A 27,522-nucleotide genomic window follows, 5' to 3' on the forward strand; every position below is an offset into this window, starting at 1 on the left:
TGTGAGTGAGTGATCAGGGAGGGTGAAGTGTTCTCCGATGGGTTTTTGAATGTTATAATTCTTGGCGTCGGATTTGCGTAGATACTGTCCGGTTTGGCCAATGTACATGGCAGAGGGGCATTGCTGGGTCATTACACAAAGTAAAAACTATTTCCCCATGCTAATTTCCCCCTACGAAAGCTTATGCCCAAATACATTTGTTAATCTCTAAGGTGCCACAAGTACTCCTGTTCTTTTTGCTGATACAGACTAACACGGCTGGTACTCTGAAACATTTCAGTGTGTCATTCTGTGAATTTTCAGGCTGGAGCACTAAGCAAAATTGGTGCAATTTACCTTGAAAGAGAAAAACTCCAATTAAATCCTGGTTTTCTGAGAATATAAAAGGAAAAAAAAAGTGTGTTGCTGGTGAATAACTGCCCCCATTTGTTTAGCCACTTAACGAATATTGTATGGAAATAAAGATCATCATTAGGCTTTATTTAAATACTCTTGGGTCATCAGCATTTTAATGGCTGTTACTTTTCCTTTGCAATGTTGCTATTGTGTAAAAACATACATGTTACATTTAATGCCAGGAGTTGTTAGCAGGTGTCTTGTCATGGCACATTCATACTATAGTGTCCTCCTTTAACCTGAAAAAACAAAATGCCACATTTTAAGCCAAAGTTTCTCCTTCCATATGCAGCTCACTTGAGCTCAATGTAAACTGTTTCTCAGCAGCAGGGGCCTTTAAAAAGAAAAAAGGTTGAATCTATCTCTATGCAGCCCAGCAGTTAAATTCTGTATCCTCCTTAGCATGAGCAGGGATCTCAGGATGAAGGAAAATCCCTTCTGTCAATTTTATTTGTAATTTTTCTATTTCCAAACCCTTTCTTTTTTTAAATCCCAAACCTGAGGAGTTGTGTGTGTATATCTTGTTTACACAGGATGATGCCTTGCAGGAGAATAATATGCAAGCTGAAGTAACAGGTAAACTGAAGCAGCACTTTAACAACATGCTACCCAAGCAGAACAATACAACTGCTGGGGTCTCTATCATCATGGTAAGCAAATGCAGCATTTGTATATGTAGATATGACTTTGTATATTTGTCTAACATGTATAAAAAACCCTATCAGACAACAGTGAGCTGTGTGGGTGAGCTCAGCCCAGCTCCATTTCCTAGGAAATACAGGCACACATCACAATGCACTAGTAAATTTATTACTGACTAGTCATCACTGCAGTGCTCCAACAACTATGCAGACTGAATTATGAGTTACAAGTTCTCACCTCTGCAAGTGGTTGTCCTTTTTTTTCCAGCTGGGATGGATACTACGCACAAAATGTGTCTTCAGATACCGTAAAGAAGTTATATTGCACAGCTATATATTTGCTAAACTGAATATGCCACTCTGGCAACACAGCACTTACAGTTGACTCAGTTAGTAGCCAGAGAAGATGATTTTTTCCACTGTATCAATTATATATGATGGCCTAGTAAGTATAGTGTCGCTGTCCCACTTTAATTAATATTGGTAGTTGTCTGCATGTGGAAAAATTATTTAAATGTGCCCACTTGCATGGTTCATGTACATATATATGAATTGGTGACAAGTTCAAAAGTAGGGATTGTAGTAACATCAAAATACTCACAAGAGTGAAGACCATATTGATTTCAGGTTGATGCTGTTATCTACATTTTGTTTGACAGTTTGACTTGACAGTTTGAGAGGGACTTCAGAGCTTCATTCTTTATACAGTTGAGACTGGATAAGCCTGAACCTGAAAGCTGGTACAAAATTTAATAAGAGCAATTTTAATTCTAACTCTCAGCCCCTCTCCAATTTGCATGCCACTTAAGCTTGTCTCAAATCTCTGACACAGTACAGCATCTGGCTGCTTCTTGGTGTGGGTTTTTTCTGTTACCTATGTAGCCAATGAAAACTTATTTTTGCTTATCTCCCTTTAACAAGTAGTAAGGAAAATTCATATCTGCCTAGCTCTGTAATTGAATATGTAGGGAAGACTAGGGATAATGTCTGAGTCTTCTATTAAGATACTTAGTGGAAAAAAGGTCCTTATAAGAATTTACTCCCAAACCTTTTTTCCGCCTCATCTTTGCACTGGTTTATCTACAGTTCAGAGTTTGTGTTATCAAGTCCCTTAAAAGTAACGTAGCATCACAAAGCCATATCACTTTCTTTTATGTGTGAGGAAACTGTTCAGTGAAAACCCTCTCTAGCATGATGTAGCCACTTAGTTCTAATATAGGTTCTTTGAAAACCTTAGAGAAGTTCAGCCACATTTAATGCAGATACAATGAGTCCTTGTGGAACCTTAAAGATTAACAAATTTAATGCGGATGACACCATCATGTGGTAGATAAGTGGAACTGCACAAGAAATCTGGTTCCTGTTGCCTTCAACAGGGAAAGCACCATTTCTGCTGCTAAGAATGTCTTGCTGTAAAATCCTTTTATTTACAGACTTTTTAAAAGAATGTTTTATTTTTAAATCTAAATTTGTTTCAATGATGATAGTTCTGCTTAAAAGTAAGTGTAGTTTCTATCCCTTGCTTCCTTCCTTTTTCCTCCTTTCCCAATGCCTGCATTGCTTTCCTCTGAGTAGGTCCAAGGCAATGGTATGTACTAACTGCAATGTTTTGTTCTGCTGCACAAAATACATGTTCTGAGTTTGACAAAGAGAAAAGGAGAAATAACAGCTATCCTGAAATGGGGAGAATTTTAGAACTGCATAAAAGTGAAAGAGCATCTTTCAATGATGTTCCAGATAAACATTTGCCATTTTATTTGGTGACATTGTATCGCTGAAAATTTTCTGCAAATCTAGGCAGAGTGGTTATTTTTCACCTTGCAAAACATCAGGTTTTGTGAAAGGGAAGGTTGGAGGCAAGATAGCCCATACTGCTGCCAAGTAAATGGTTATCTTTGAAAAATGTGTGTGCCTTCAAGCTTGTCTACACATTAAAGCTAGTTCAGAATAAAGTAAGTGTGACTTTAACTATTCCTGATTTATTCTGGACTAACTTTCACAAGAGGGCTTGTGAAATGAGCAGTGTTATCAAAACTACTCCCCAAGCCACCCAATTAAAGCTTTGGGACTATATAGCAGAATGTAGGGCAGGACTGTGAGTCATCTCATGAGAGTCAGCACCCAGTAAGCTTGATCCTGTCATGCACCATTGATGCTTATGGCCTCTATGCTGCTCATAACCAGTCATTGGCGTGATCAGCAGTATAGAATAATCTCCCTCAGGAAAAACAGCATGAAACCTGCTGAGCTGGGCCCCAGCCAGTTGCAAATAGGTAACCAAATACTAAGTCAGTATTGAAGCCTAACTGAGATGCTCTGTTCTCGAAGGACCTGCTTAGGGACAGGCCCTCTAGTTTACTTGAAGGTACTTCTGTAAATTAAACTTTTAGTTAGTTTGATTTATTTTGCAGAGGTGTCAGGTACTTAAAAAAAATCATCTCAGGGCAGATACTCTACAATTCCCCTAGTGCATCTTAATCCCCCATGCTTCCACTACTACATTGTTAATTATCCAACAACTATTTCCAGTAAAATGCACCTTCATGCAAATTTAACACCCATAACAAAGAATGAGAGGAAGAGAGTTCTAGCTTAAATGAGGAAACAAATTCCCGAGACCTCCATTGCAAGCTCCTGCGGCTACCTGGGATTTGTCACAGGCTTATGAAATGTGTGTGCTCCTTGTTAAAATATTGGCAGCACAGTCACACTCTGAATTTTGGTGAAAATGACTCCTTAGAACTTGCTCCTTATATGGTGGTGTAACTATGCCTGCCTGCTTGTCCGCATCAGACTTAACTTTTTTTTTTAAACTTTGTATTACAAGTACTTCGTCAAACCCGGTTCTATAAATGACCTGCTGTGGCGTGTATAGGAGATAAGTTATCCCTCTGATCACCAAAACACCCTCCAATTCATTAAGATTTCTGATGTTATTTCTCCTTTTTCTGAGTCTAATGCATGCCCCAAATGTGTGTGTTGTGGAATGTTTTAATGGGGCAGGTAGTATGGGTCATTGATGTAACTGTTTTTGTCTTTTACCTTCCTTTTTAGAACACAGCTCTAGATAAGGAAAGTCAGATTTTCTGCAACAAGCACTCTCAGGACTCTAATAGAGCGGGTATGCAGAAAACTTCTGTGATTATTGCTGCAGCTCAAGATCCTCATGTGGCTGGGTCCAAGAACCTCTCCCCTGCTGCTTCTGAGCCAATCAAATCCCCCACACAGCCTGACTCAGCATGTTATGAGAATTCTGGGGAAAAGCTCGCTCTGTAGAAGTAACTTAAACCAAAGCCAACTTCTAGGCCAGTAGACCCCTTAAACTTAATGAACATCCATCACATGTGTGGTTTGCTCCCACTCTCTCATGGCAAGCCCCAGGCAGACTGTCAATAGGTGGGTGGAGGAAGTGTGTGCTGTAGCTTTGAGTGCTCTTCCAGCCTTTGGCTTCTGAACATTAAGAGGGGGGAAGAAATTCTGAATGTTTAGATTCGTTTTTATCATTGGAGTTGGTTTAATGAAATGCATTTCTCACACCCTAGGAATCTGACTAACTACACATTAGATTAAGCTAAACAAGAACATAATATGGATGAACAGTTACAAGGCCTCACGTATGCGCAAACAGACTCTCCCAGTCAACAGAACTTGTTCCCAGAAAAGGCGTATGCCCACAAAAAGCTGTATTTTTCTCTCCTGTCCTAGTGGCTACAGTGAGTTGAGCTGAAGAGACATGTTTCCATGAAAAACTTGAGTGGATTAACTGTATAATATTGAAAGACAAGTTTCTCAGAGAAGGGGTCACTTTTCTTCAGACTTCAAGATAGTGTTTAGATAAGAACTTCAAATAACTTTGGATGTAATAACATGAACTCTGGGCATTTATTGGGCTGAAGACTGCAGTCAAGATAGCTTTTTCATTCTAGCTATTGTGTATCCTCCCCCAACAACTATTAGAAACAATAAAACTTCTTTGAAGGGAAAGCTTGCTGCATGTTACATAAGTTAGGATGGAGCAGTTCCTAGTTCTAGGGCAAGCTAACTAATAGAACTACCACTACCCACCATAAATAGCTGCCAATATTTTATTACCATCCCCATCTTCATCTAGTGCAGGAACTGGAAACCATAAGGGGGGAGACACTGATCTGCAGTCAAGGATGGAAAGTGTTTTATCTTTATCATTCTGCTGGGTTCAATAGTGTATGTATTCTGCTTATTCATTTCCTCTGCTTGTTGATGAGAAAAATTGGTCTTAGTTCATTTTCTTTGTTAGCTTTTACTAGAATTGTAACACAGACCTGCAATAATAAACTTTCTTCATTTATTCCTGTGAGAACTCAATTTCTGGACAAGGCTGGCAGGGTGAGTGGTTCAGTGAGGAACAACTGTCCCTCTTAAGGCCCCTAGTCTGAGCTAGCCCGAGAGCAACTCAAACCATTCACAAAAGAACAGTTGGCACACCTACTGATTGACTCAAGATATGCTAGTTTCCTTGAGAACCAGTCACCTTTGAAAACAGAGGGCTGGATGGGTAACTGAGTTTAGGACACAGTATGGGATTTGGGTGCCTGTTGCTGGAAAGGATTAGTGCAATTTGGTCTAAGAAAAAGTTGACGGGTTAAGCTGTAGATCAGCAGCAAAGATCATTTCATTAAAATGTACTTCTGTTAAACTTGTTTTGAGTCATATTTGTTACTGGGATAAGGTGGCTTGGCCTGGACTCCGTGTTCTAACCTCATTTTTAAAAAAGACCTGGATTAAAGCACTTCTACTAACACGGTTTGACCCTTGTATTATATAAAAAGTATACATTGAAGATAACATCTCCGCCTCAGAATATAGAAACTGGTCAAACACGATGCAGACAGTCATGTTTGGTATACATCTTGTAAATTTTACATGTCCTGGATATAATGCAATGTAGGGTGTCTCTAGCAGAGGGGGCAATATGCTGAAAGTGACAGACAAGTAGGATAAAGAGAATGAATTGGGTGATTGTGCAGAGTAAGCTAATAAAGGGATCAGAAAAGGGCTAGACAGTTGGAGTAGCAGGGTAAACCCAAAGTGGTAAGGACCTAGCCCATTCACAGGTGTGGAGAGGACCCACAGATGGCAAAGTATTGAAGTGGCAGAAGTTGTCTTCATAAAAAATGACAATCATTACTGCTGATCAGGGGTAAAAACTGTAATAAGTTTTGAATGATAATTGAGCTGAACTTTGATCAGGCTGAGCTTGAGTCCGTAGTGAAACATCCAGAAACCAAGTCAGGGAGGCATATGGAAAGGTAAATTGGTCTGTCATCTAGTTGCAACGCCAATGATGTCTCTTTCAGGACTCTATCCTTGGCAATGCCAATGACCAGATGTGTTGTGTGCCTGAAGTTCAGAGAGTATAAGAATAGAAAAGAGGATTGAGACTAACAGCTGGTGCCAGGTTAAAATTGGTGGGTTTTGTAGTGTTGGCAAGGGCGATATTCCTAAAGGAAACAAGACATACCATGAGAAAGCATAGGTCTGAGGTGAACTCTCCCCCTTAAACACTTATTTCTACAAAGAAATCACATAGGAAAAGAATATCAGTGGCAGGAAAAAGGCAAAAGTATAAAATTTCATAGAACAAACGTATACAGTGTTGTAGATGTATCAGTCGCAGGATATTAGAGAGACAAGGTGGCTGAGGTAATATCTTTTCTGAACCAGCTTCTGTTGGTGAGAGAGAGAAGTTTAAGCTTTCACAGAGCTATTCTTCAGGCCTAGACCTTGTCTCTCTAATAGAACAAACCTGGCGTACGTGCTGATTTGTCCTCTAAAAAAGGTATTGCATTAGCATCTATAGAGTGCATACATTTGCGAGTTTATGGTTTCAACAGATATAATTCCTCATTATCAATAGACATTTCCTAATTTATCAACTGTGGGTAGTTAGCATTTCTATTCAAGTACATTTAAAAGCAGGAAAATAATTCTTCTGTAGCCTGACCTATAGATTCTGTATTATTATATTGAGTATTTAAGAATTGTCACTCAGGTTTAACAGGTTCTTGTCCCAAGATCAGGCCCAGTATTTTAAAATTATTTTGTAGTTGGGAACCCTGATGTGCACAGTTGCCACACACACTATAGGAACTATATTTACAATAGTTTAACCCATAAGGTAGACAGAAATAATACAAAATGTACATTTGAAAATGATATACTCACCATCCCTTGCAGAACAACCTGAAATGTTAGCCATTATCTTCCTCATCACCAGTGACAGCATTCTGGCACCTCCCAAGGGCTACCCCTCTCGCTCCTCATGCACCCAGGCTGGGATACAACTTTCATATTTTGCTTATATATGTATATGTCTAGTGCATATTCAGTAGGGGTTTCTTATTTAAATTTCCTTCCCCTACTACTTGTCCTCCTTCTGTAGGTTAATATATTAATGATCTCAACCTATTATCATAGAGGTCAATTAGTTGCCATGGCACTCTTGTGCTTAGACATTTGAGAATGTTCTAACCAAAAGCTGGTAGTGTGTGTAAGGGGGATTTTTGTGTATAACACCAAAATCCCCCTTACACACACTATTTTCAGTTCTCCAAAACCTAGGGCTGTCCATTGGCCATTTATCTGTGCCAAAGTTGATAGGCCTCAAGCCGTATGCTGACTGCTGAAGTGAATATCTCACAGGTCTGTAGGTTCCTTACATTATTGCTGAATAAAATAAATGCTAGAACTAGCTAGCTCTATGGACTACAACCCTTCAAACTTGAACAGGTGCACATATGAGTATCTATATGTAAAATCTCTTCTCCTCCAAAGCTAAACATTCAGGGCCAAATTCTCAGCTGCTGTAAGTCATCATTACTCTGCCTCCAGTTGAAACCACACTGATTTAAACTTGCTGAGGATCTGGCTCCCATTCTTTAACATGAATTAAATTAATTACTGGTAATATATCATTAAGATACAAGATGATTTTGCTACCGGTCACAATTGACTCATGCCTATCACTATCCAGTAAGTATTTCAATAGCCTAGTAAACACACTTTTGACATCTTATTAAATGTAGATATACACTTTTCCATTTCACTGAACCACTGATGAACAGAAAATGGGAAAAAGCAATTGCTAAAGTTAGGTATTCAAAATTAACAGATGTTTAAAGCAGCTTATCCCTTTGCACCGTCCCTAGTGTTATAAATTATGCATTAGAAAAGTAACAACTTATCTAATTTTTTACTCCTGTTCCTCATTTAGATTCAGATGATACAAGGCTGTCAGCCCTGTTGGTTTCATGTTGTTCACTGGATGTACACTTGAGACTGGAGGAAACTAGCATGATTATGCTGCTTCTAGAGATAATAGCCAAATAACATATTGCAGAACATTCTATAGCAAGTGTTCTAGATTGTCTGGTGACTAAACTGTATCCTCATGGTGAGGCCCTTGTGAAGCTCCCAGACATTTCTGAATTAATTATACATTCATTAAAATCATTGCAGAGGTAGGCGGGGGGGGGGGGGAGGGAAGGGGGGAGACGACTTCTTCTGTATACTAAGTTGCTATCAAAGACTAATTGTGATTTCACTGGGGTACTTTGCAGAATAAACTGAGCTTACATATAGCCTTGGAATTTATTTCTCTTGGACTCAAAACAGTTGCAGAGGGTTTTTTTCTACTTGTGCCTGGCACAGAGGGGCAGGGCCCCGGGGTGTTTCTGGGGCAGGCCCAGCCTAGCCCTGACTGTGTCAGGGTCAGGTGCAACCTCACTGCCAAGTCCCTGTACTGGGAGACATGGGGGCTTCAGGGTGATCTTCCACCTCATTGCAGCCAGTGGCCTGTGCTCCCCCAGCCATGCTGGAGCCACATGTATTGGCAAATAAAATTTGCACAATTTTAAAATATTATGCACATAATTTTAAAAATTTTGGTGCAGAATTCCCTCAGAAGCAACACAGGCTTACAGCATGGGTCTCACCCAGAAACAGAAGGCTTTGACAGGGGCCTCTATCTTTGATATGACTGACAGGCAGGAGGTGCATCTCTTGAAACCCTTCTGAGGTTTGGGCCCTGATGTTGTCCAAGTGATGGTTCAAAGGCCTTTGGGACACAGCCAGGTTATGTATGTTAAGCTCTTTTTTAACTCTCTACACTATTTACAAGAAAATAATAAGCTAAACTATGGAAGGTGTAGCTTGAAGACATGAAAGCGAGTTCCATTTGCTCTCTCTGCTGGTACAGAAGGAATGGAGGCAATCATGGGGGTCCAGTCCTTTTATACAGAGTAGGTGATAATGTCACTCTCATTCACCCCCACAAGATACAGCTTTTAAAGACATTTACACAGACCGATGCCAGGGATGCTTTAAGAACCAAGGTGGCATGCAATAACCAGTGGGGTAGGGTGGTGTTTCTACCCACAATTGTTTCTATTCTTAATTACAAAATCTGTTAGAACCTGGGAAGTTCTACTTGAGACAAAGGAGTGAGAATCCTGTAAGATATTATCTTCAGAAAAAGCAGAACAATGCAAATAATTCCCCCTTTCTTTTCAAGAGTTTTAGTTGGCATTATTAATGAGAAAAGAGGAAGCACACTGGTTTACACGCCATTTGGAAAGGTCACAGACTTTGTTTTTCACATAGCCCTATCCCTTTAGCTATCAGAACTACTACTTCACCTTAGGGCTTCTGCTCTCATAGGCTTCATGTGAACTGCAGGAGGTGATCAGAACTTTGCTGAATAAAGCCTTAATTTTCTTCCCCTCATCCCAGTTCATTAGCTCACATCTTTTGCATAATAACCCCAAAAGGTATGTTTCACATTAGGAGGTGTTATGGTGACCAGATGTCCTGATTTTATAGGGACAGTCCCGATTTTGGGGTCTTTTCCTTATATAGGCTCCTATTACCCCCACTCTGTCCTGATTTTTCACATTTGCTGTCTGGTCACCCTAGGTGGGGTGTGCAAGTCAAATTCAACTTGCAAAAGTTGGCCTTGACGTGAACTTTGCCCTCATGGCGCTCAGTCCTGCAAGTCCTGCAAGGCACTGAGCCCTCTGCCCTGACCCAACCAAGCACTTAAGCACATGCTCAAACTTCAAACATTTGAGTAGTCTGTTAACTGTTTTGCAGGATGAGACCAGTGAGCTCAGCACCTTGCAGAACTGTGCTCAGGATATACAGTGCACACAGTCACAATGGGGAGGAGAGGGAAAACAGAAAATCCAGAAGAAAATGGTGAATAACCTAACCCAAAACTTGTTCCCTTAGGCAAGCAGAAAATAACAGGAAACCAAGCACATCTGTTCTTTTTACATTCCTGTATAATGCTGGGTTGTTGCCAGAGAAAACCATGTTGGAAAGTTTTTAATCTGCTGTGTTACCTGGGATGCCATCATCAATTAAACATGTATTTTCATATACTGTAAATTTTAGAAGATGTAAAAACTTCTTTGTATTCCATGGGCATCAATTCTTGTGGAGAATGCTAAGTACAAAGGCTGGTACCTGGATAAACTCCTTTTACCAAAAAAATTTATTCCTAAATTTTCTCTATAAATTTATATTTATTTATAAGGCTTATTAGTGTCATTAAAATATTACTATAAATGTGTGTAAATTTTAGAGAGATAACTCATCTAAAAATAAACTGCAGAGAATTTGTTCTTTTTGGATCAGCTTTTCAGTTTCATATATTCTACCCCTTGCTTTTCCCACAGGACAAGCTGTACTTCTTAAATTACAAAGCCTTAGGCCATATGCAGTTAAATTTCAATCAGCATAAACAAAAATCAAGAACAATCTCCTATAGTTTTTGATCCAGGGCTTTTACAGAGCAGCCGTAGATTATGATATATAAACAAACAATGATTTGAACCTTCAACTGTATCAGTTTCCCAAGTACACACTAAATTAGGTACACCCCAAAAAAGACGGTTACTCACCGTAGTAACTGTTGTTCTTCGAGATGTGTTGCTCCTATCCATTCCAGTTAGGTGTGCGCGCCGCGCGTGCACGGCTCTTCGGAAGATTTTTACCCTAGCAACTCCGGCGGGCTGGCTGGGCGCCCCCTGGAGTGGTGCCGCTATAGCGCAGGATATATACCCCAGCCGGCCCGTCCGCTCCTCAGTTCCTTCTTGCCGGCTACTCCGACAGTGGGGAAGGAGGGCGGGTCTGGAATGGATAGGAGCAACACATCTCGAAGAACAACAGTTACTACGGTGAGTAACCGTCTTTTCTTCTTCGAGTGATTGCTCCTATGCATTCCAGTTAGGTGATTCCCAAGCCTTACGTAGGCGGTGGGGTCGGAGTTAGATGTTGCAGAACGCAACCGCTAAGCCAGAGGCTGCAACAGCTCTGGACTCCCGGACCAATGAGGCAAAGGTGTGGACCGAGGACCAGGTAGGTGTACAACACATCCCCCGAAAGGGAATGCGAGCCAGGAAGGCAGCTGAGAAGCGTGAGCCCTGGCGGAATGTGCAGCAAGGTGGCTCTATGGCACATGGGCCGAAACAGAAGAGGTGCAGATGCACAACGTCATTGAAGATGAAATCCTCTAGGAGGAGACAGGTATGCCCTTCGTCCGGTATGCCGGTATGATGAAGGTTGTGGGGGCGTTATGAGAGGGCTCTGTCCGCTAGATATAGATTGTGGACGCCCTGCAGATGTCGAAGGAGGGCAACCGTTGCTCTCCTTGCACAGAGAGTGGCTTCGGAAATAAGACCGGAAGGAAGATATCCTGGTGGATATAAAAGGCCGACACCTCCTTGGGGAGGCAGGTCGGACGTGGTAATAACTGCCCTTGTCCTTGAGGAACACAGTATCCCTTGGGCCTATTGTGAGAGTCTGAAGCTCGGAGACTCGTGTGGCCGCAGGAAAGACTACAGGAAACTGCCTTGCAGGACAGTTATATCAATGAGCATGTTGACATTGGCTCGAATAGGGCAGTCATAAAACTGGGTAGAACCAGATTGAAGAGCCAGGTTTATGGCAGGGCCCCACTTGGGGGTGGGGGGTGCATAAACACTCCAAGCCCTGAGGAACCAGACGGAACGGAGCGGGATCTCGGCGGGAGAAACATTGCGCGTTTCGGAGCAGCATGAGAAACGCTTCCACTCGGCCAGATACTTTAATCGAATGGACGAATTTTCTACCACCCCGGAGAATCCCGTAGAACCGAGGCCGAACAACGTAACTCGGATCGGTTTAGCCACGCAGGAGTCCTGATGTGAGGTGCAGGGATTACAAGACTGGGTGGTGAAGGTTGTCGTGATTCCGCGTCATGGGGTCTGTGCCAAGAGGGTTGCTACCGAGAGGTGTAGCAACATGGTGTGCCAGTGCTGCCCAGGTTACACTGGAGCGAACCCGATCAGGGGCGCTCTGTCCCTGCGGAGTTTGAGCAGGACCTTGTGAACCAGCGGGGACAGTGGACAGCGTACGGCAGATGGCTGATCCATGGCCTCAGGAAAATCCTCCAAGACCGAGGCCTTGGAACGAGGAGAATTTCTCTCCCTCTTTCTGTTCTCGCGAAAGCGAGGAGGGCTATGCGGGGGAAGACCCACTTCTGGAAAACGGAATAGATAAAGACGGAAGGAAACCACCACTTGTGAGACAGGAAGGATCTGCTGAGACGATCCGCCAGCTGAATCGCCTGGTACACAAGGCAGACTGCTCTCAGCTCTCGGACATTGATGTGTAAGGCCAGCTCTTGCGCTGACCGAAGGCCGTGAGTGCGAAACTACACCAGGTGCGCACCCAGCCGAGAGATGGGCTGTCTGTCACGAGGGACCCCGAGGGGTGAGTGAAACAGCATCCCCAGATACACCGGGGAGGACGCCGACTCCCGGTCGAGGGAGCCTAGGCTGCTCGGTGGAAACGAGACGACCACGAGTATGCCATCTCTGCCCGGGTGGCACCCCCAGGTGAACAGAGGCAAAGCCTGGTATGTTTAGTTGCAAACGTGTAGACAGCCATGTGACTCAGGAAACCGAGGCAAGAGCGAGCCCAAGTTGGCGGGAAGGTCCGTAGACCTTGTACAATTGTTACCCTCGCCTGAAACCAAGGCTGAGGAAAACAGGCTCTGGCGAGTCTGGAGTCCAGGACGGCCCCAATGAATTCCCTTCCCTATATGGGAATCAGAGTGGATTTTACTATTGATCATCAGGCCTAGACACAGGAAAAGGTTCGTGTCGATGCCCACATGACTGGTACTTTGGGCCCGGGGGTTCTTTGAATGAGCCACTCGTCTAGACACGGAGAACGTGTATCAGACGGTGGTGAAGAAAGGCGGCGATTACAGCCATGCACCTTGAATACCCCTGGGCTGTATAGAGGCCAACCGGGAGGGCCGTATACTGGGAATAACGATGGTAGGCCCCAAACCGAGGGTACCTTCTGCGTGGAAGAGAAATGGCAACGTGAAAAACACGCGCCCTTCATATCGAGGGCGGCGTACCAGTCTCCGGGATCCCAGGATGGGATGACGGTCGCCCTGGGTACCATGCGGAACTCCTCTGCATCGTGACTTGTTGAGTTCCTGCAGGCCTAGGATAGGTCTGAGACCTCCCTTCGCTTAGGGGAATAGGTTTCGCCCTTAGGTACCTCCTGTATAGCTCCGATGAGGAGGAGCGTCCGCACCTCTTGCCAGAGGAATCGCTCGTGAGAGGGGTCCTTAGGAGGGGCGAGGATGGGTAGGCTTTTGCCCCATTGGTGGTCAGAAGGACCCTAATTCTGGCTCCTTTGGGGTGCGGATTGATGGCCACGACCGTGTAAGCCACGCCCGCTGGCCATGTCCTGACCTTGTCAAGGCGCAGGGTAAGAGCGGAGGTTGGGGACGGAAGCGTCGGCGCTGAATTACCGGCGTGTGCATGCCGAGAGAGAGAGAGAGCAAAGTGACCCTGCTGCCCTTTAGGTTCTGCAGCCTAGGGCCAGTGTTGTCAGAGAACAGGCCTGTGCCACTGAAGGGCAAGATCTGTATAGCGTGCCGCAGCTGCGAGGGAAGGCTCGATAACTGGAGTCCTGAAACGCGCCGCGTGGCAACACCCGAGGCCAGAGTCATGGCAGCGGAGTCAGCTGCGTCCAACGAGGCCTGGAGGGAAGCTCTCTCCAGCTCCGTCCTTTGCTGCAGGAGGGCATCGAACTCTTGACAGGAGTTCCGAAGAACCGACTCTGTAAATTTGCCCACCGCCACCCACAGTAGCGGATAAGCAGGGCTTGCTGGTTCGCTTCACGAAGTTGCAGGGCCCCCTCCGGGTACATCTTATGGCCCAGTAAGACCACACGCCCAGCCTCTTTGGATTTAGGGGCTGGTCGCATTTCGATTAGAGGAGGGCCGGAGGGGTATGTTCCTGCCCCCGCCTCATCTGGGGAGGAGGAAGAAGAAAGGCCCGGGACAAGCGGGTCCTGTGTGGGCTCGAGCTCCTGGACGACCTCCTGATCCGGTGGGATCTGGGAGCCCGGTGCCGAACCGGGGGTTGCTCTGTACCGGTCGGACGGGGACGACTAATTGTCACCTCTGGCACCCAGAGCTCGGAGGGAACGGAGCGAGATGGGATCACCGGTACGCCTCTGGCGTGGTAATACACCCACGGCGTCCAGAATGACCACTGATAGGTCTCCTCGAAGACTCTGGAGGGCACATCGGAAAACAGAGTGCTACGCATATGAAGTGTCCGCCCGGGACGACACTGATGCGTGGCTGGATGGCCCTGGAGGAGCTGAAAGCTCTTGGTAGAGTCTTCGTCTGTAACTGACGTCGCTCGATGCGGCACCGGGGATCGGTACCGGTAGACAGACCGGTACCGAGAACGGGACCTGCCACCGAAGCTGTGCCGGGCAGTCGACCGAGGGCGGTGCCTGAGGCTTGATCAGAGCTGAGTGTCCCGGACCGGCGAACGGGATGCTGACCGGTGCCGCGAGCACTACTGGTACCAACAGGGAGAACGGCGCCGAGACCTAGATCGGTGACGGGACCGAGAACATCTGCAGAACCGCGACCCTGAACGGTGCCGCTGTGCGGTGCCGAGGTAGGGTGGTCTGATCAAGGCAGGCTTGCCCATCGACTATGTAACCCCCACCGGCGGTGCCGGGGGTTGAGGCAGCGTAGATGCTGTCGTTGCAATCAGCCCCCTCGCCGTGGACACTGTCTCCGGCGTGCAGGGAATAGTGAGCTCGACCATAGCTGGCACCCCGGATGCAGCTTCATAGTGAGCTCGACCCTGGTCCATACCGGGGAGTGTTCCAGCACCGGACTCGACGGCTTTTGCCTGGCCGGAGTTAATGGTGCGGGCATTGTTGGTGCCGCGGTAGACATCGGTGCCGGGCGATCCGACGGAGCATAGCGCTCGGCTGCGGAGCAGGCGGCTCGGACGCAGCTTCAGGGCGAGCTCGACCACGGTCCGTACCGGGGAGTTTTCCGGCACCGGACTCGACGGCTCTTGCCTGGCCGGAGTTAATGGTGTGGATACTGTCGGTGCCGTGGCAGACATCGGTGCCGGGCGATCCGGCTGAACATCGCGCTCGACTGCGGAGCAGGCGGCTCGGACGCAGCTTCCGGGCGAGCTCGACCACGGTGCGTACCGGGGAGCTTTCCGGCACCTGACTCGACGGCTCTTGCCTGGCCAGAGTTAACGGTGTGGATACTGTCGGTGCCGCGGCAGACATCGGTGCCGGGCGATCCGACTGAGCATAGCGCTCGGCTGCGGAGCAGGCGGCTCGGACGCAGCTTCATAGCGAGCTCGACCACGTTCCATACCGGGGAGCTTTCCAGCACTGGACTCGACGGCTCTTGCCTGGCCGGAGTAACTCTTCATCCTCCAGGAGAGAGGTCCATGCCGAGGGTACGTCGGAGTCAGCGACGGTGGTGCCAGGAGGCCTTGGCGGCACCGGTGGTCCGGTGCCGAGGGAGCGCGCCGTGAAAACTAACTAGCGCTCGGCGCCGAGAGCGGAGGAGCAAGAGCTGCCTCCCTCAGGAGCTGTTTAAAACGAAAGCCCCGCTCCCCTTTGTTCACTGATTAAGGGCCTCACAAATGCGGCACTTATCTGTGAGGTAAGATCCCTCGAGGCACTTAGGAGAAGATCGCTTGTGGCTGGCCGAGCATTAGAAAACCCTGTGGACCAGGCATCGGACCCGGCCCCGGGTGAGGGGAAGGGGATAAACCCCAACCCCTGTAAAATAAATACACTATACTATTCTACAAACAAACAGAGTTAACTACAACTATAAACAGAACGAGAGAAAACTACGAGTAGCTAGGGAAGTGGAGGTCAGCTGAGCTGTGCTCCACTGTTCCAACGGCCGTCACGGGCGGAAAGAAGGAACTGAGGAGCGGACGGGCCGGCTGGGGTATATATCCTGCGCTATAGCGGCGCCACTCCAGGGGGCGCCCAGCCGGCCCGCCGGAGTTGCTAGGGTAAAAATCTTCCGAAGAGCCGTGCACGCACAGCGCGCACACCTAACTGGAATGCATAGGAGCAATCACTCGAAGAAGAATAAACGATTTTGCATTCCATAGTAACACCATTACTATACAGGAATTGATGAGGGTATTCAGTTGAGGACTCACAAGATTTCTAACCAGACATGCCAAATCTGTGGGGGGGGGGGGGGACCCACTGAAATTGGGCTTGTTTTTTGGCTTAATTGGCTTGTGAGTTGCTTGTTGGCTAGTTTTTGGCTTGTTGCTTCATTTTTTTTGATCGGCTCCCAGCAAGCAGATGCAAGCAGGGCAAGGGGGGGCGGGAGAGAGTCAGGGATGCATAGCAGGCTCACCACAGTCCCAGGCTGCACGCTGGGAGGTTCTAGTCACATAGAGTGTTGAGGTTCTTAGGGATTGGCTTGTTTTGGCCTTGTTTTGAAATGGGATTAGCTTGATTTTTGGCTTATTGTGAAAGCTGGGGTGCTTATTTACTGAGTGAAAGTTGGCAACTGTGGTTATAACCTGTCTTGGGAAGTCCTCACTGACCTACAGAAACAGCACACTGAGGAATCTTAAATACACGCCCTTTATAAGTGTGATTTTATTCACCTAGAATGCAGCCAATTTCCTAGGTGTTGAAATAAACCATAGTGTTAAATTATTTTTACTTTTCTTTTTAAATTAAGATAAAACAAAGCAAAGCAGATATGTCAGTAACAGAAGCACCCAAGGCATCATCACCATCTGGACCAGGGGTCTCAAACACGTGGCCCGCATTTGCTGTGGCCCACCAAGCTCCCCATGGACTCCGAGTTATTTCCTGCGGCCGCCAAATTCCTCTCAGCTGCCACCCCTCCTTCCTCCCAGTGCACCGTGTCCCCACTCCTCTGCCGCCTCCAGGCGCTTTCTGCTGCCAAACAGCTGTTTGGTGGTGCTTAGCGCTTTCCATGAGGGAGGAGCCGTGTGCTCATGGGAGGAGGCGGAGAAGAGGCAGAGCAGGCACAGGGTTTTGGAGAAGGGGTAGGAATAGGAGCAGGGAGGGGGTGGAGATGGGGTGGGGACTTTGGGGAAGGGGTTCGAAGAGTCAGGGCTGGGCCTTATGGAAGGGGTGGAGTGGCGGCAGGGCCAGGGGCAGTGGGTGTCAGTGATGCAGCCCTCGGGCCAATGTACTAGTCCTCATGTGGTTCTCATGGTCATTTGAGTTGGAGTTCCCTGGTCTAGATATTCACCATTTCTATCTCATTCTCAAACAATATGTCTAAATACAGAAATTAATTAGAGGTATGTCCCAGCCAAAGTCACAATGAACTACACTCCTTTCTGTATACCTGGTTTGGAATAACTCAATTTACTTTTTCTGCTAAGAAAGAAAGAAAAATTGATTATCAGTCTGCTGACACCAGCTGGTGCTTGGAAAAACAGCCTGCTTTGTGCACATATGTAGAAGCAATGGAGCAGCCTCTGTTTGTTTGTTGGAAACCCTCAGCTTGAGCTGTGCTCAGAACACTACACCACACAGCAGGAAGGAATCTCCAGAATGTTTCCTAATAAAATACCAACCTGAACACTTTTAGAATTAGAATGCTGAACTCAACAATCATACTAATTTCCTACTGAGAAGAGCTCTAATAAGAATTTTCATGCTAAGACAACTTCAAGTTCCCTTTTCAAAGTAAACCATAGCTGCTTTTAGTGGAACATAAAAATCACTGGTTAACTTTTTTTTTTTTTTTTAAACAATAGCATTGATGTGCCCCAAGCAGGTTAGGGATCTGAGTGCTATACAGACTTAATAAAATTTCCTTCCCCAAAGACTGCAATCTTAGATTAAGACAAAGCACTATAGTAGGTGAGGCAGACAAACTGGAGGAATGGCAGGGATGGGGAACAAGGTAACTGTAATACAAACATATTTTTCATAGACTAGCTGAATGTACAATTTGTAGACAGAGAGGTTCTTTTAATTATATAATGTAATAGTTATTGACTGCTCAGGAAAGGCTCTCAGATTGGCATTACATTAATTTACCTTTTAATAGAGTACATTGCTTCAGTACTCAAACTTCCTCTAATGAAAACAGAATTCTATCTAAAACATAATGGCTACTCAAATACTGTAACATTCAGGCCAGGGGCTTAAAGGAAACATAACTGATATGAAGCCACTGAAGATGAGTATTCTAAAATAAACTGAAAATCTCAAACTTATTTCTAATCATTCTCAGTGTTACTGGCCTTACTTTCATCATTAGTTCATATAAGATATTGGTTGGGGGTAAGTCAGAGATCACATCCATTTCTATGAGAAAATATGTTAATATGAGCTTACCAGAGTTTGAGAGAGTCTGTGAACCATGCTTGATCTTTCTGAATTTAAAAGTTCTCTCTCAACAAAAATGGAAACTCACTTTCCACCTTGCAACAGCTCCCTTGTCCCTCAGCTGTGTTCTGGAAAAAAAAATACACCTCAGAATTGTTTAATTGTAATTTAATCTCTGGCACCTGTTTACTAAATTGTGTCTAATCAAGAGGGCTAACACAGGCTTTTCATTGATTACACTAATGGATAAATAGTATTTTGGAATTTAATTCTTTGTTTGCACTCCATATCATATTGGAGGTTAAAGAAGTGTGTACAAGAACCCATATTAGGCAGGATTAATTCAACCAAGCATAAAACTTTCTCCCATAGCCCCCACACCCCAGTGAAAGCATTTGGTTTGGCCACACAATACAATGCCTGAGAATTAAATGTGTAATCTGTACCTCCACAACTTTGACACAGCCTCCTCTGCCAGCTGGCAGAAGGGATGTTCAAGCCCACCAGAGGCAACAGGGAATATGTCTAGAACTGATGTAACATGCTACAACACTGCAGATCTAGAATTAAAGTTTGTGGAAGTAGTTAGGAGAACAGTGGGTGGAGATTTCTTCTTACATAGGTGGGGTGTGACAAACCTGTATTGTGCTCAAAGCAGGGCTGTAATAAAGGGAGACATCCTGATTCCCCAGGAGGTTCCGTGTTACCACCACAGACCACCCAGTCTACATGCAGCAGCTTGGACTCAACCCCAAATGGCACTGGAACATGAGCAATAAATATCATGTGAATGCTCCAGCTGGGGAAGGACTCTCCTGACCAACAAGGCCCCAGCAGCTACAGGTCTGACTGTGTTGTCTGAGATGGCTTAGGTGTTGGGACAGAACCCCAGCATGGTATCCCAATGTAAGGGCTCCTACTACACCAATGCCTATTGCCTATGCTGAAAACATTTTAAAAAAAACCCACCAACCATTTTAAAATAAAGGCTGAAGTCTCTACCATTTCAAGTGCCCATGAAATACTTTAAGATCAAAGAACATTATTTCAGTGAGTAATTCAGTGTTACTGAATCCAGTTCTAAATTAACTAAGAAAACTAAAGTAGAAAATTTTAAATTCTGCATTTTGCACCTGGATAATATGATAGATGATAGAGAATCGTCTGACCCTCACTGCATATATTAGTAACCAACTCATTACACAGCATTTATATATTCATTACAAACCTATACAGGGAATATTCCTCCTTATAAAAGAAGTTCAAGTTCATATCTCTGTCTACTAAAATCTATTTATAAAGAGAGATGAATTTTGCAAATAGCAAAAGTTTGTCAAGTACATTTATTTTTATACAACCTCATTCTCAATTCAAGGCATTTTATTAGTGGGTGACTGTTCCGCACTTTATCAGGCAGAGATAATGACTACCACATATCATTAACCAGATTCTACATTCTGTCACAGCTTAGTGTGCAACTCCACTGACATCAATATAGATACACTGTACCAGCATAAAAATGGTATAACACAATGAAAAAGCAGGCCATTATTGTCTCAAACCCCCGTGTTTGCTTTGTATTTGCAAATGCATTGGGTGAGGGTGGCTGTATGTACATATTGAAAACACCACTGAAGGTCTCAATTACAAATGCCATTTTATTTAATTTCTTCACTCAAACTGAGTTTTCTCCTTCCAAATCTTTGCTTAAAGAGAAAAATGGGAACTGCTCCAGTGGGCAGCTAGAGAAATTGATACAGATATGGAATGTAAGGTTTAACTCATATAGATCACAACATATGAAAAGTTATTTATGCAATACAGACTTACAAAACAATACAGTTCTTTTCACAAATATTTTCACAGAATTCTGCACAGCAATCTTGTAGAAAAGTAGAATTATGCAACACCAAAATAAAATTGTTCCTTAGTATAAATTATTTTTCATTTCCTAAGGGAGGAGATAATGTATTAACATGATTGGACAAGATTGGATTGGATTTGGTAGCAGAAACTGAACGGTTTTGTTGCCATACACAGCACAAGATATGGAATCTGCTACATAACTATGGTGGTTAGTCCTCTGAAGAAAAAAACTAAAAAAATGGGAAAGAAATTTGCAAGTCTAGAGCTTCTGCAAAGATGTCAAAGCTATAAACATTGGAATGCCTGCCTCTTAGTGCTTTCATAGTCAAGCAGCAGAAGTGTGCTTTGGTACTTGCATCTAATTAAAAAGAAATATTGTGTAGGTTGCTAGTTTGAGGACATGTCCAAGTTGAAGTTTTGATTTTGAGGAACAACGCACATTTTGGTGTGCTCTGAAGGAAATACCAGGTAAAAACTAGTAGGATTCACATTTGATGTACCACAGACTCTGTTGCTGATTTCTCCCTCTTACCTGCACAACAAAAACATATAACTAAAAAAGAACTAATTGTCTAGGTCTAGAAACATGCTTGAACAGTAATATTGATGGAAACAATTCCTTGTCATGTTTAAAATTACATTTATCATAATTTAAATATTATTATTGATTCCCAGAAACTTCAGTGCTGAAGAAGTATAATCATTTGGAAAAGTACATCAAGACAAAGTGTTGCACAGTATTATAACCCACTTTCAATTTGTTAAAATCATATATTCCTCAAGGTTATAGATAAAGCTTTAGATGGGAAATGTATTTCTTCATAATATAGCTAGAATAAGAGTTTTAACCATCTTAATTTTAAGTTTCTTTCCATACATGAATCAAAATAGACTTCTCATTATGACTAAAAATATAGATTTTTAACTACAGAACCCAGAAGCCATTTTTCTGCTTCTTTGCCCTTTGCCCCCAAAAAATCATGCAGTCTACAAAAATAGCAATTAACTTTAAAAAATAGTTTGCTTCTTTGAGCAAATTTCAGTTACATTCAGGTGTAATATAGCTATTTATACAGAACAATGCTGCGGCAGGATACTGAAGAGAGGTTTGCTATGTTCAGTTTCATTCTGACAGCAGCTGTCCTTGTCAGTGCTAGTTCTGGTCTGTTGCAACATCAGTATCTGGTTTGATATTCATGATGCCATCGGTTGAAATCATTGTAGAAAAGCACTATGCTCCCAGAAGCCATGCCAGTCATTATACACCTATGAAAAGCACAACATTCAGTTAAAGAGTTAGCTACTTTACATTCAAACACAGCTGACTTACCTTTCTTGGACAGACTTCTTCCACCATATCCAGCATCACCTTTGTAAATCAAATGTCTAAGGATACGTCTACACTTGTGCTTCTCAGCTCAGGTGGACATACTTGCACTAGCTCTCATTGAATTAGCATGTGGCGTAGTTGTGCTAGCACGCGCAGCAGTGAACAGTGACACGGGTTAGCTGCCCTGAGCATCAACCCATGGATTTGTACTTGGGGTGGCTAGCCCTTGCCACCACTCACCACTGCCTGTGCTACCACTGCTATTTTTAGTGCACTAGCTCCATGAGAGCTAGCATATGTCTACATGAGCTAGAACTCATGCCCCTAGCTCATAGTGTAGATATTGCCTAAGAATGCCACCAACTCAAACATTAAGGACCTGATAAAGTGGCAAAGAGTCCTGTGGCACCTTATAGATTAACAGATGTATTGGAGCATGAGCTTTCGTGGGTGAATATCCACTTCGTCGCATGCATCTGACGAAGAGGGTATTCACCCATGAAAGCTCATGCTCCAAAACGTCTGTTAGTCTATAAGGTGCCACAGGACTCTTTGCCGCTTTTACAGATCCAGACTAACACGGCTACCCCTCTGATAATTAAGGACCTGATGCGATTCCTACTGAAGTTAATGGAAAGACTCCCATTGACTTCAACAGGCTTTGGATTAGGTCTTAAAATTCCCACAGCAATTATGCAGTATATTTAAAGCTTTTTATTTCCTGTATGATTTTCCTCTACTGTATCTGATATGAACTGAATCAGACTTCAGGGAAAGAGTGACTAATACCCATTTTGAAGAATGTTATTACTTGCCTTCCTTTCCAGATTGAAGTAATATGGGGGGAAAGAATAATTAAGGTCTAAATTTTTAATTTAGGTGTGTACAATTCTAACACTTATGGTCTCATTTCCAGAGGTGCTTAACACCCACAACTCCAGCAGGAGACAACTGGAGCTGCAGGTGCTTAGCACCAGTGAAAATCAAGTCCTAGGGGCTCTCATTTTGGGACCTCGAGAATTGAGGCACTCAGATTAGTGGACACATTTGAAAACATAAGGCAAGTTGTTTTGTTACTGCTCTATTACATGGAAATATGGATCAGAGAGGATCAAGCTGAAAGGAATTGTCCTGGCACATCTGGGCACCAAAAGGAGCTCAAGACTTTGATGATAAGAACAATTAACCTTGCATAAAACCAGGGTTACTACCACAGACCACTTCTGATTTTGTTTTCATAATGGCTTTAACTCTGCTGGTGAGAGTGCTAATGAAATAGCAAAATGGAGAGGATCCAGAATGGAGAAAACAGGTATGCAGATTTCAATTCATTCTTCTCCAGTTCAAGAGGGATTTAGCACAGGATCTTCATCAAAGAACCAGATGTATACACAAGACTGCACCATCTCTATTGTTTATACATATGTGCAGCTTCATTTTATGTGCATGTAAACAATCAGAGTGCTGCTATCTGGTATTTAGCACTAAGTAGGCGTATTATTCATGCCATCCACCACAGAGGTATTCTGTATTTTCACATCTTTACTACGAGCGAGCTGACTGTTGGAGACGTTTTAGCTCCATCTGAACAGCTATGATCCCACTTGGGGCCATTTTAGAGCAATCATGGCTGCTGAAGTGACATTTTGGCTTGTAATGCATCAGGAGTTGCTACGTCAGTCATGTCTATTGTCTCATCTTGTGACATTACTGTTAGAACTCGTTGGAAACCAAACTTTCTGTTGAGTGAGAAATTCTGACTTTTGTAGGAAAAAATTGTTCTGATTTGCTATGAAAAGCCAAAATTTCTAATTTGAGACAATCAAAACATTTTGTCTGTGTCAAAACGTTTTGAGAGTGGTGTTTCAATCAATTTCATTTAGATGTTTATATTATATTAAATATACTATAAATGCATACATAATATTAAATCAAATATATAAATACTAAAACTTAATTTTATTATAATATAAAAGTCAAAATAAAATGAATCACAATGACACTACAGAAATGACACATTTCAGAAACCTTTTCCTGTCTAAAATGTTCATCAAAATCAACACGTCCCCACTATCTTTTGATTGTGATTAAATGGCACTTTTTATGAAAAACTGTTGTCAAAAATTTTGACCAGCTCTAGTCATTGTTATTAACACACTAATTCATCATATATCGAAGTGATGCAACATCAGAATGCCATCTGAGTAGGGCCTCAAAGGTAGAATTTGGCTCCAGCCAAAAATGACGGTGCCAGTCATTTTAATATCTAGAAAGCTGCCATTTTCCAGAATGAGTGCTTGTGAGAACATGTACAGGATGAAGAGGATATGATTCAATGAGACTGAAGGTTTGCAGAAGTTGAGATGGGCGGGGTTTCAGATTGGTAAGAAGTAGTGGGTTAAAATCTTGATTAAAATCCATAGATGTCACTGTTTTTGTTTTAAAGAGTATTTGACATAACATTCTGAAATGTGGATTGTGTTAAGACTGACATAATGAACATATGACAGGAAAATATCTATCTATCTGAAAACACAAAGATTTTATAAAACGGATGCCTAAATTTTGGCTCTTGTATCCATACTTAGGCACTTCTATAAGCTGTCTCATTCTTAAAGGCATTGAGGGATTTCATATTTCATTTTTAATGATTATCATTAGTATAAAAAACTCTGCTTCCTGTTTAATCAAGATTTAAAATTGAGCTTTACCTTTGGCTTGTGGGGTTCCTACTGAATGGTTGACTAGGCCACAGGGCATGACTGGCCCCCTCTGCCTGTCTTTGGCATGCTTGAGATATCAGTCCAATTTTGTGTGACAGCTAAAAACAAACTTAGTCTAGTTTCTTTATTTCCCACTTGGATGCTCATTTGTTTAGAAAAATTTTGTTTGTCCCAGTGGGAGACTAAGAGGACTTGCCTCATTTCATGAACACTCAATTTAACAGTCATCTCTTTTTTTTTATCCCCAGCATCCCAGACAAGCCAGAGATTTTTTGCCCTATTTTGGATGAGTGTTGGATGAGCACAAATATTCATTTTTTTTAATTAGTCATTTGGCCAAATTCTCTACTGGTGAAAATGTGTAAAACTCCATTGACAATAATGGAGCTGAGGCATTTACATCAGCAGAGAATTTGGCCCCTTATTATTAAGTAATTAATTAATTATTATTATTATTAGGGTAGCACCTAGAGGGCTGGGTCAGGATCTGGCTCTACTGTGCTAGGCACATAGTAGGAGAGAGTTTCTGCTCCAAAGATTATTGATGACAAATACAATTAGACAGGAGTCAAAATATCCAAAGGTGACCAAGTGACTTAGGAGCGTGAGGGTATGTCTACACTACATGTGTTATAGTTACCTGCTATACTGTCGACACAGTGACAGAAAGGGTTTTTCCTGTTACTGTAGTAAATCCACCCTGTGAGAAGTGATAGCTAGATCAATGAAAGAATGCTTCCATCAACCTACCTTCATCTACAATGGAGGTTGGGTCAACCTAACTATATTACACAAGGTGCGAAATTTCATAGCCTGTCTCAATGTACCTGGGTCAACCTGTGTTTTAGGTGTATCCAGGGCTGAGTCCCATTTTAAAAGTGCCTAGGATCCTAAATGACTTTCAATAAGATTTAGTGACTTAGATGCTTTTGTAATTTTATCTGGGGTAAACAAAAGTCTAAATAGTCGTCTGTAAGCTAAAGACAAGCTGGATGCAACCAGGGGCGGCTCCAGGCCCCAGCACGCCAAGCGCGTGCTTGGGGCGGCAAGCTGCGGGGGGGGGCGCTCTGCTGGCGCTGCGAGGGCGGCAGGCAGGCTGCCTGCTGTGCTTAAGCCGGCAAAATGCATAGAGCCACCCCTGGATCCAACTATAAACATCCAAGTTATAAACTGGACAGAGCTATGTGCCAAAAATGCATAAAGACCTTTAACCGTAGTGGCATTGGCAGGTGTAATATAGGCAGTAATAAATATGTTTACCGTTTTATCCTTTATAAGAGAAAACAACATGTAAAAGATTGATGGGAATCTTAGTGAGTGTCTATTTTCTTTCTGTTAATGGCTTTGAAGACCTATAGTTAGGAATATTTTTTTCCTTTGAGGAAAGAAAAAACAGTACATATTAAAAGTTTGTCAGAGTGAGATTTCCTGGAATGAGTGTTAACTTACCCACTAAGAGCTGCAACTCTGAAAAAGATTATCAGACCTAAACCATGACCTTTCAACACTAAAACAATGCACAGAATTCTCCATATTATCACTGGCACCTGAGATCAAAGTAAATACAATATTGAAAGGAAAAAAATTGTTTACACCATAATGATGTCCCTTTTGCTGTTTCTTTATAATAGTACATTCTATGAAATACTTCTGACCCCCAAACTTTAATCTCACCTTTGGTCATATGACAGGGCCATGGAACGGATTCCAGCATCACAGCCTGGGTAAGCAAAAAGCTGCTTGAGGTCACACACTTGCCATACCATGATGACCCCGTTGTCTCCGCCTGTAAGCAGATACTGTCCATCACGGCTCAGCTGGATTGCCTAAAGGGAAATTACATTAATATTTCCGTTAAAACAACTTGCATTGCTTTTATTTCCCCCTCTCACCTCCAGAACACTCCCTCTGCACCATCACAGCTTTATCTCTGAAGATACTTCATATCAGTAGATACAGCTTTTGATAAGCAAAAAAGTCAATTACAACTTAAATGTAGGGTAAATATTGCAATCTACAGAATACACTGGTTTCTATTCAAGAAATACAATAGAAAGGATGGTCAAGTGGCTTAAGTTTATTTCACCTATCAACTATTCCACACACCAAAAATCAAGTATGAGGGCAACTAAGGAGATTTGATTTTCTAATCAGGCACATTCACAGGAGGCTGCGGAACTTGCACCTCACATTCACCCAAACAGCTTTAACCTCAGAGAGTCTCCCTCATTTTTTATATAGGCCATATTTGGAGGTCTGTTTATCTGCTTTTGTTTTTCTTTCCCCCTGAGCCCTGCACAGTTGGACACATAGAACTAAGTCGCCTGGCCTTATAGTTGGAGGGATACAAAAAATAGTCTGAATGAAATGAAAATTTTTAATACTCTTTTAATACTTCTAAAAAGGTACATTTAGCTAATGTGTCAGACACAGAATAAATGATAGTGTGCTCTAAAGCTTGGCCCCCATTTGGGATAAACTGGGGAATTTACTCATACTTTCACTACTTGTGAGAAATAGGCCATCCCAAACTCATATTTACATAACAGAGTGTATATATATATTGATATTACATAAAAATACATTAAAAGAACATTTATTTTGCAAAATGAAGCATTCAAACGTTAGGGGGAATTGACAGAATGAAGGCTGTTTGTGCACAGGCAACTTTAATTGTGGCATTTCCTAAACTTGAGTGTTGACTTGGCAGCCTTAATGTTCTTTAATATAGAGGGGAGGGATGGGTTAATATAATTTCCTACCTTTTTTAAAAAGCAAAGTGAAAAAAACAGTAATTTTATCATGTGGCTCCATAGTGACCCCCCCCCCCCCC

General features: G+C 43.2%; 2 protein-coding genes and 1 long non-coding RNA gene across 9 annotated transcripts in view; 1 reads left to right on the top strand and 2 right to left on the bottom strand.

Moving 5' to 3' along the window:
* Positions 1-5,355, top strand: part of DCLK2 (doublecortin like kinase 2) — a 137,726-nt gene extending 132,371 nt beyond the window's left edge. For 3 of the 7 annotated variants that reach the window (XM_045019586.1, XM_045019589.1, XM_045019587.1), the window contains 2 exons: positions 930-1,046; positions 4,092-5,355. In XM_045019586.1, coding sequence (XP_044875521.1) covers positions 930-1,046; positions 4,092-4,313 — 339 coding nt within the window. In that variant the 3' untranslated portion in view covers positions 4,314-5,355. Of the gene's footprint in view, positions 1-929; positions 1,047-1,696; positions 1,778-4,091 lie in introns of all 7 variants that reach the window. The other 4 variants (XR_006579939.1, XR_006579940.1, XM_045019588.1 and 1 more) reach the window with 3 other exon arrangements.
* Positions 465-19,089, bottom strand: LOC123371744. Its single transcript, XR_006579941.1, has 3 exons — positions 18,780-19,089; positions 1,639-1,774; positions 465-635 (listed from the first exon to the last, which is right to left on the bottom strand). It is a non-coding gene; the product is annotated as an uncharacterized LOC123371744 (long non-coding RNA).
* Positions 19,090-20,154: 1,065 nt separating this feature from the next.
* Positions 20,155-27,522, bottom strand: part of LRBA (LPS responsive beige-like anchor protein) — a 574,974-nt gene continuing 567,606 nt past the window's right edge. Inside the window, exons 56-57 of the mRNA XM_045018763.1 lie at positions 26,364-26,515; positions 20,155-21,902 (exon numbers count right to left, since the gene is read on the bottom strand). Of these exons, the coding sequence (XP_044874698.1) occupies positions 21,812-21,902; positions 26,364-26,515 (243 nt within the window). The 3' untranslated portion in view covers positions 20,155-21,811. The remainder of the gene's footprint in view (positions 21,903-26,363; positions 26,516-27,522) is intronic.

Source organism: Mauremys mutica, chromosome 5 (assembly GCF_020497125.1).
Source record: "Mauremys mutica isolate MM-2020 ecotype Southern chromosome 5, ASM2049712v1, whole genome shotgun sequence".
Classification (NCBI taxonomy): domain Eukaryota; kingdom Metazoa; phylum Chordata; order Testudines; family Geoemydidae; genus Mauremys; species Mauremys mutica.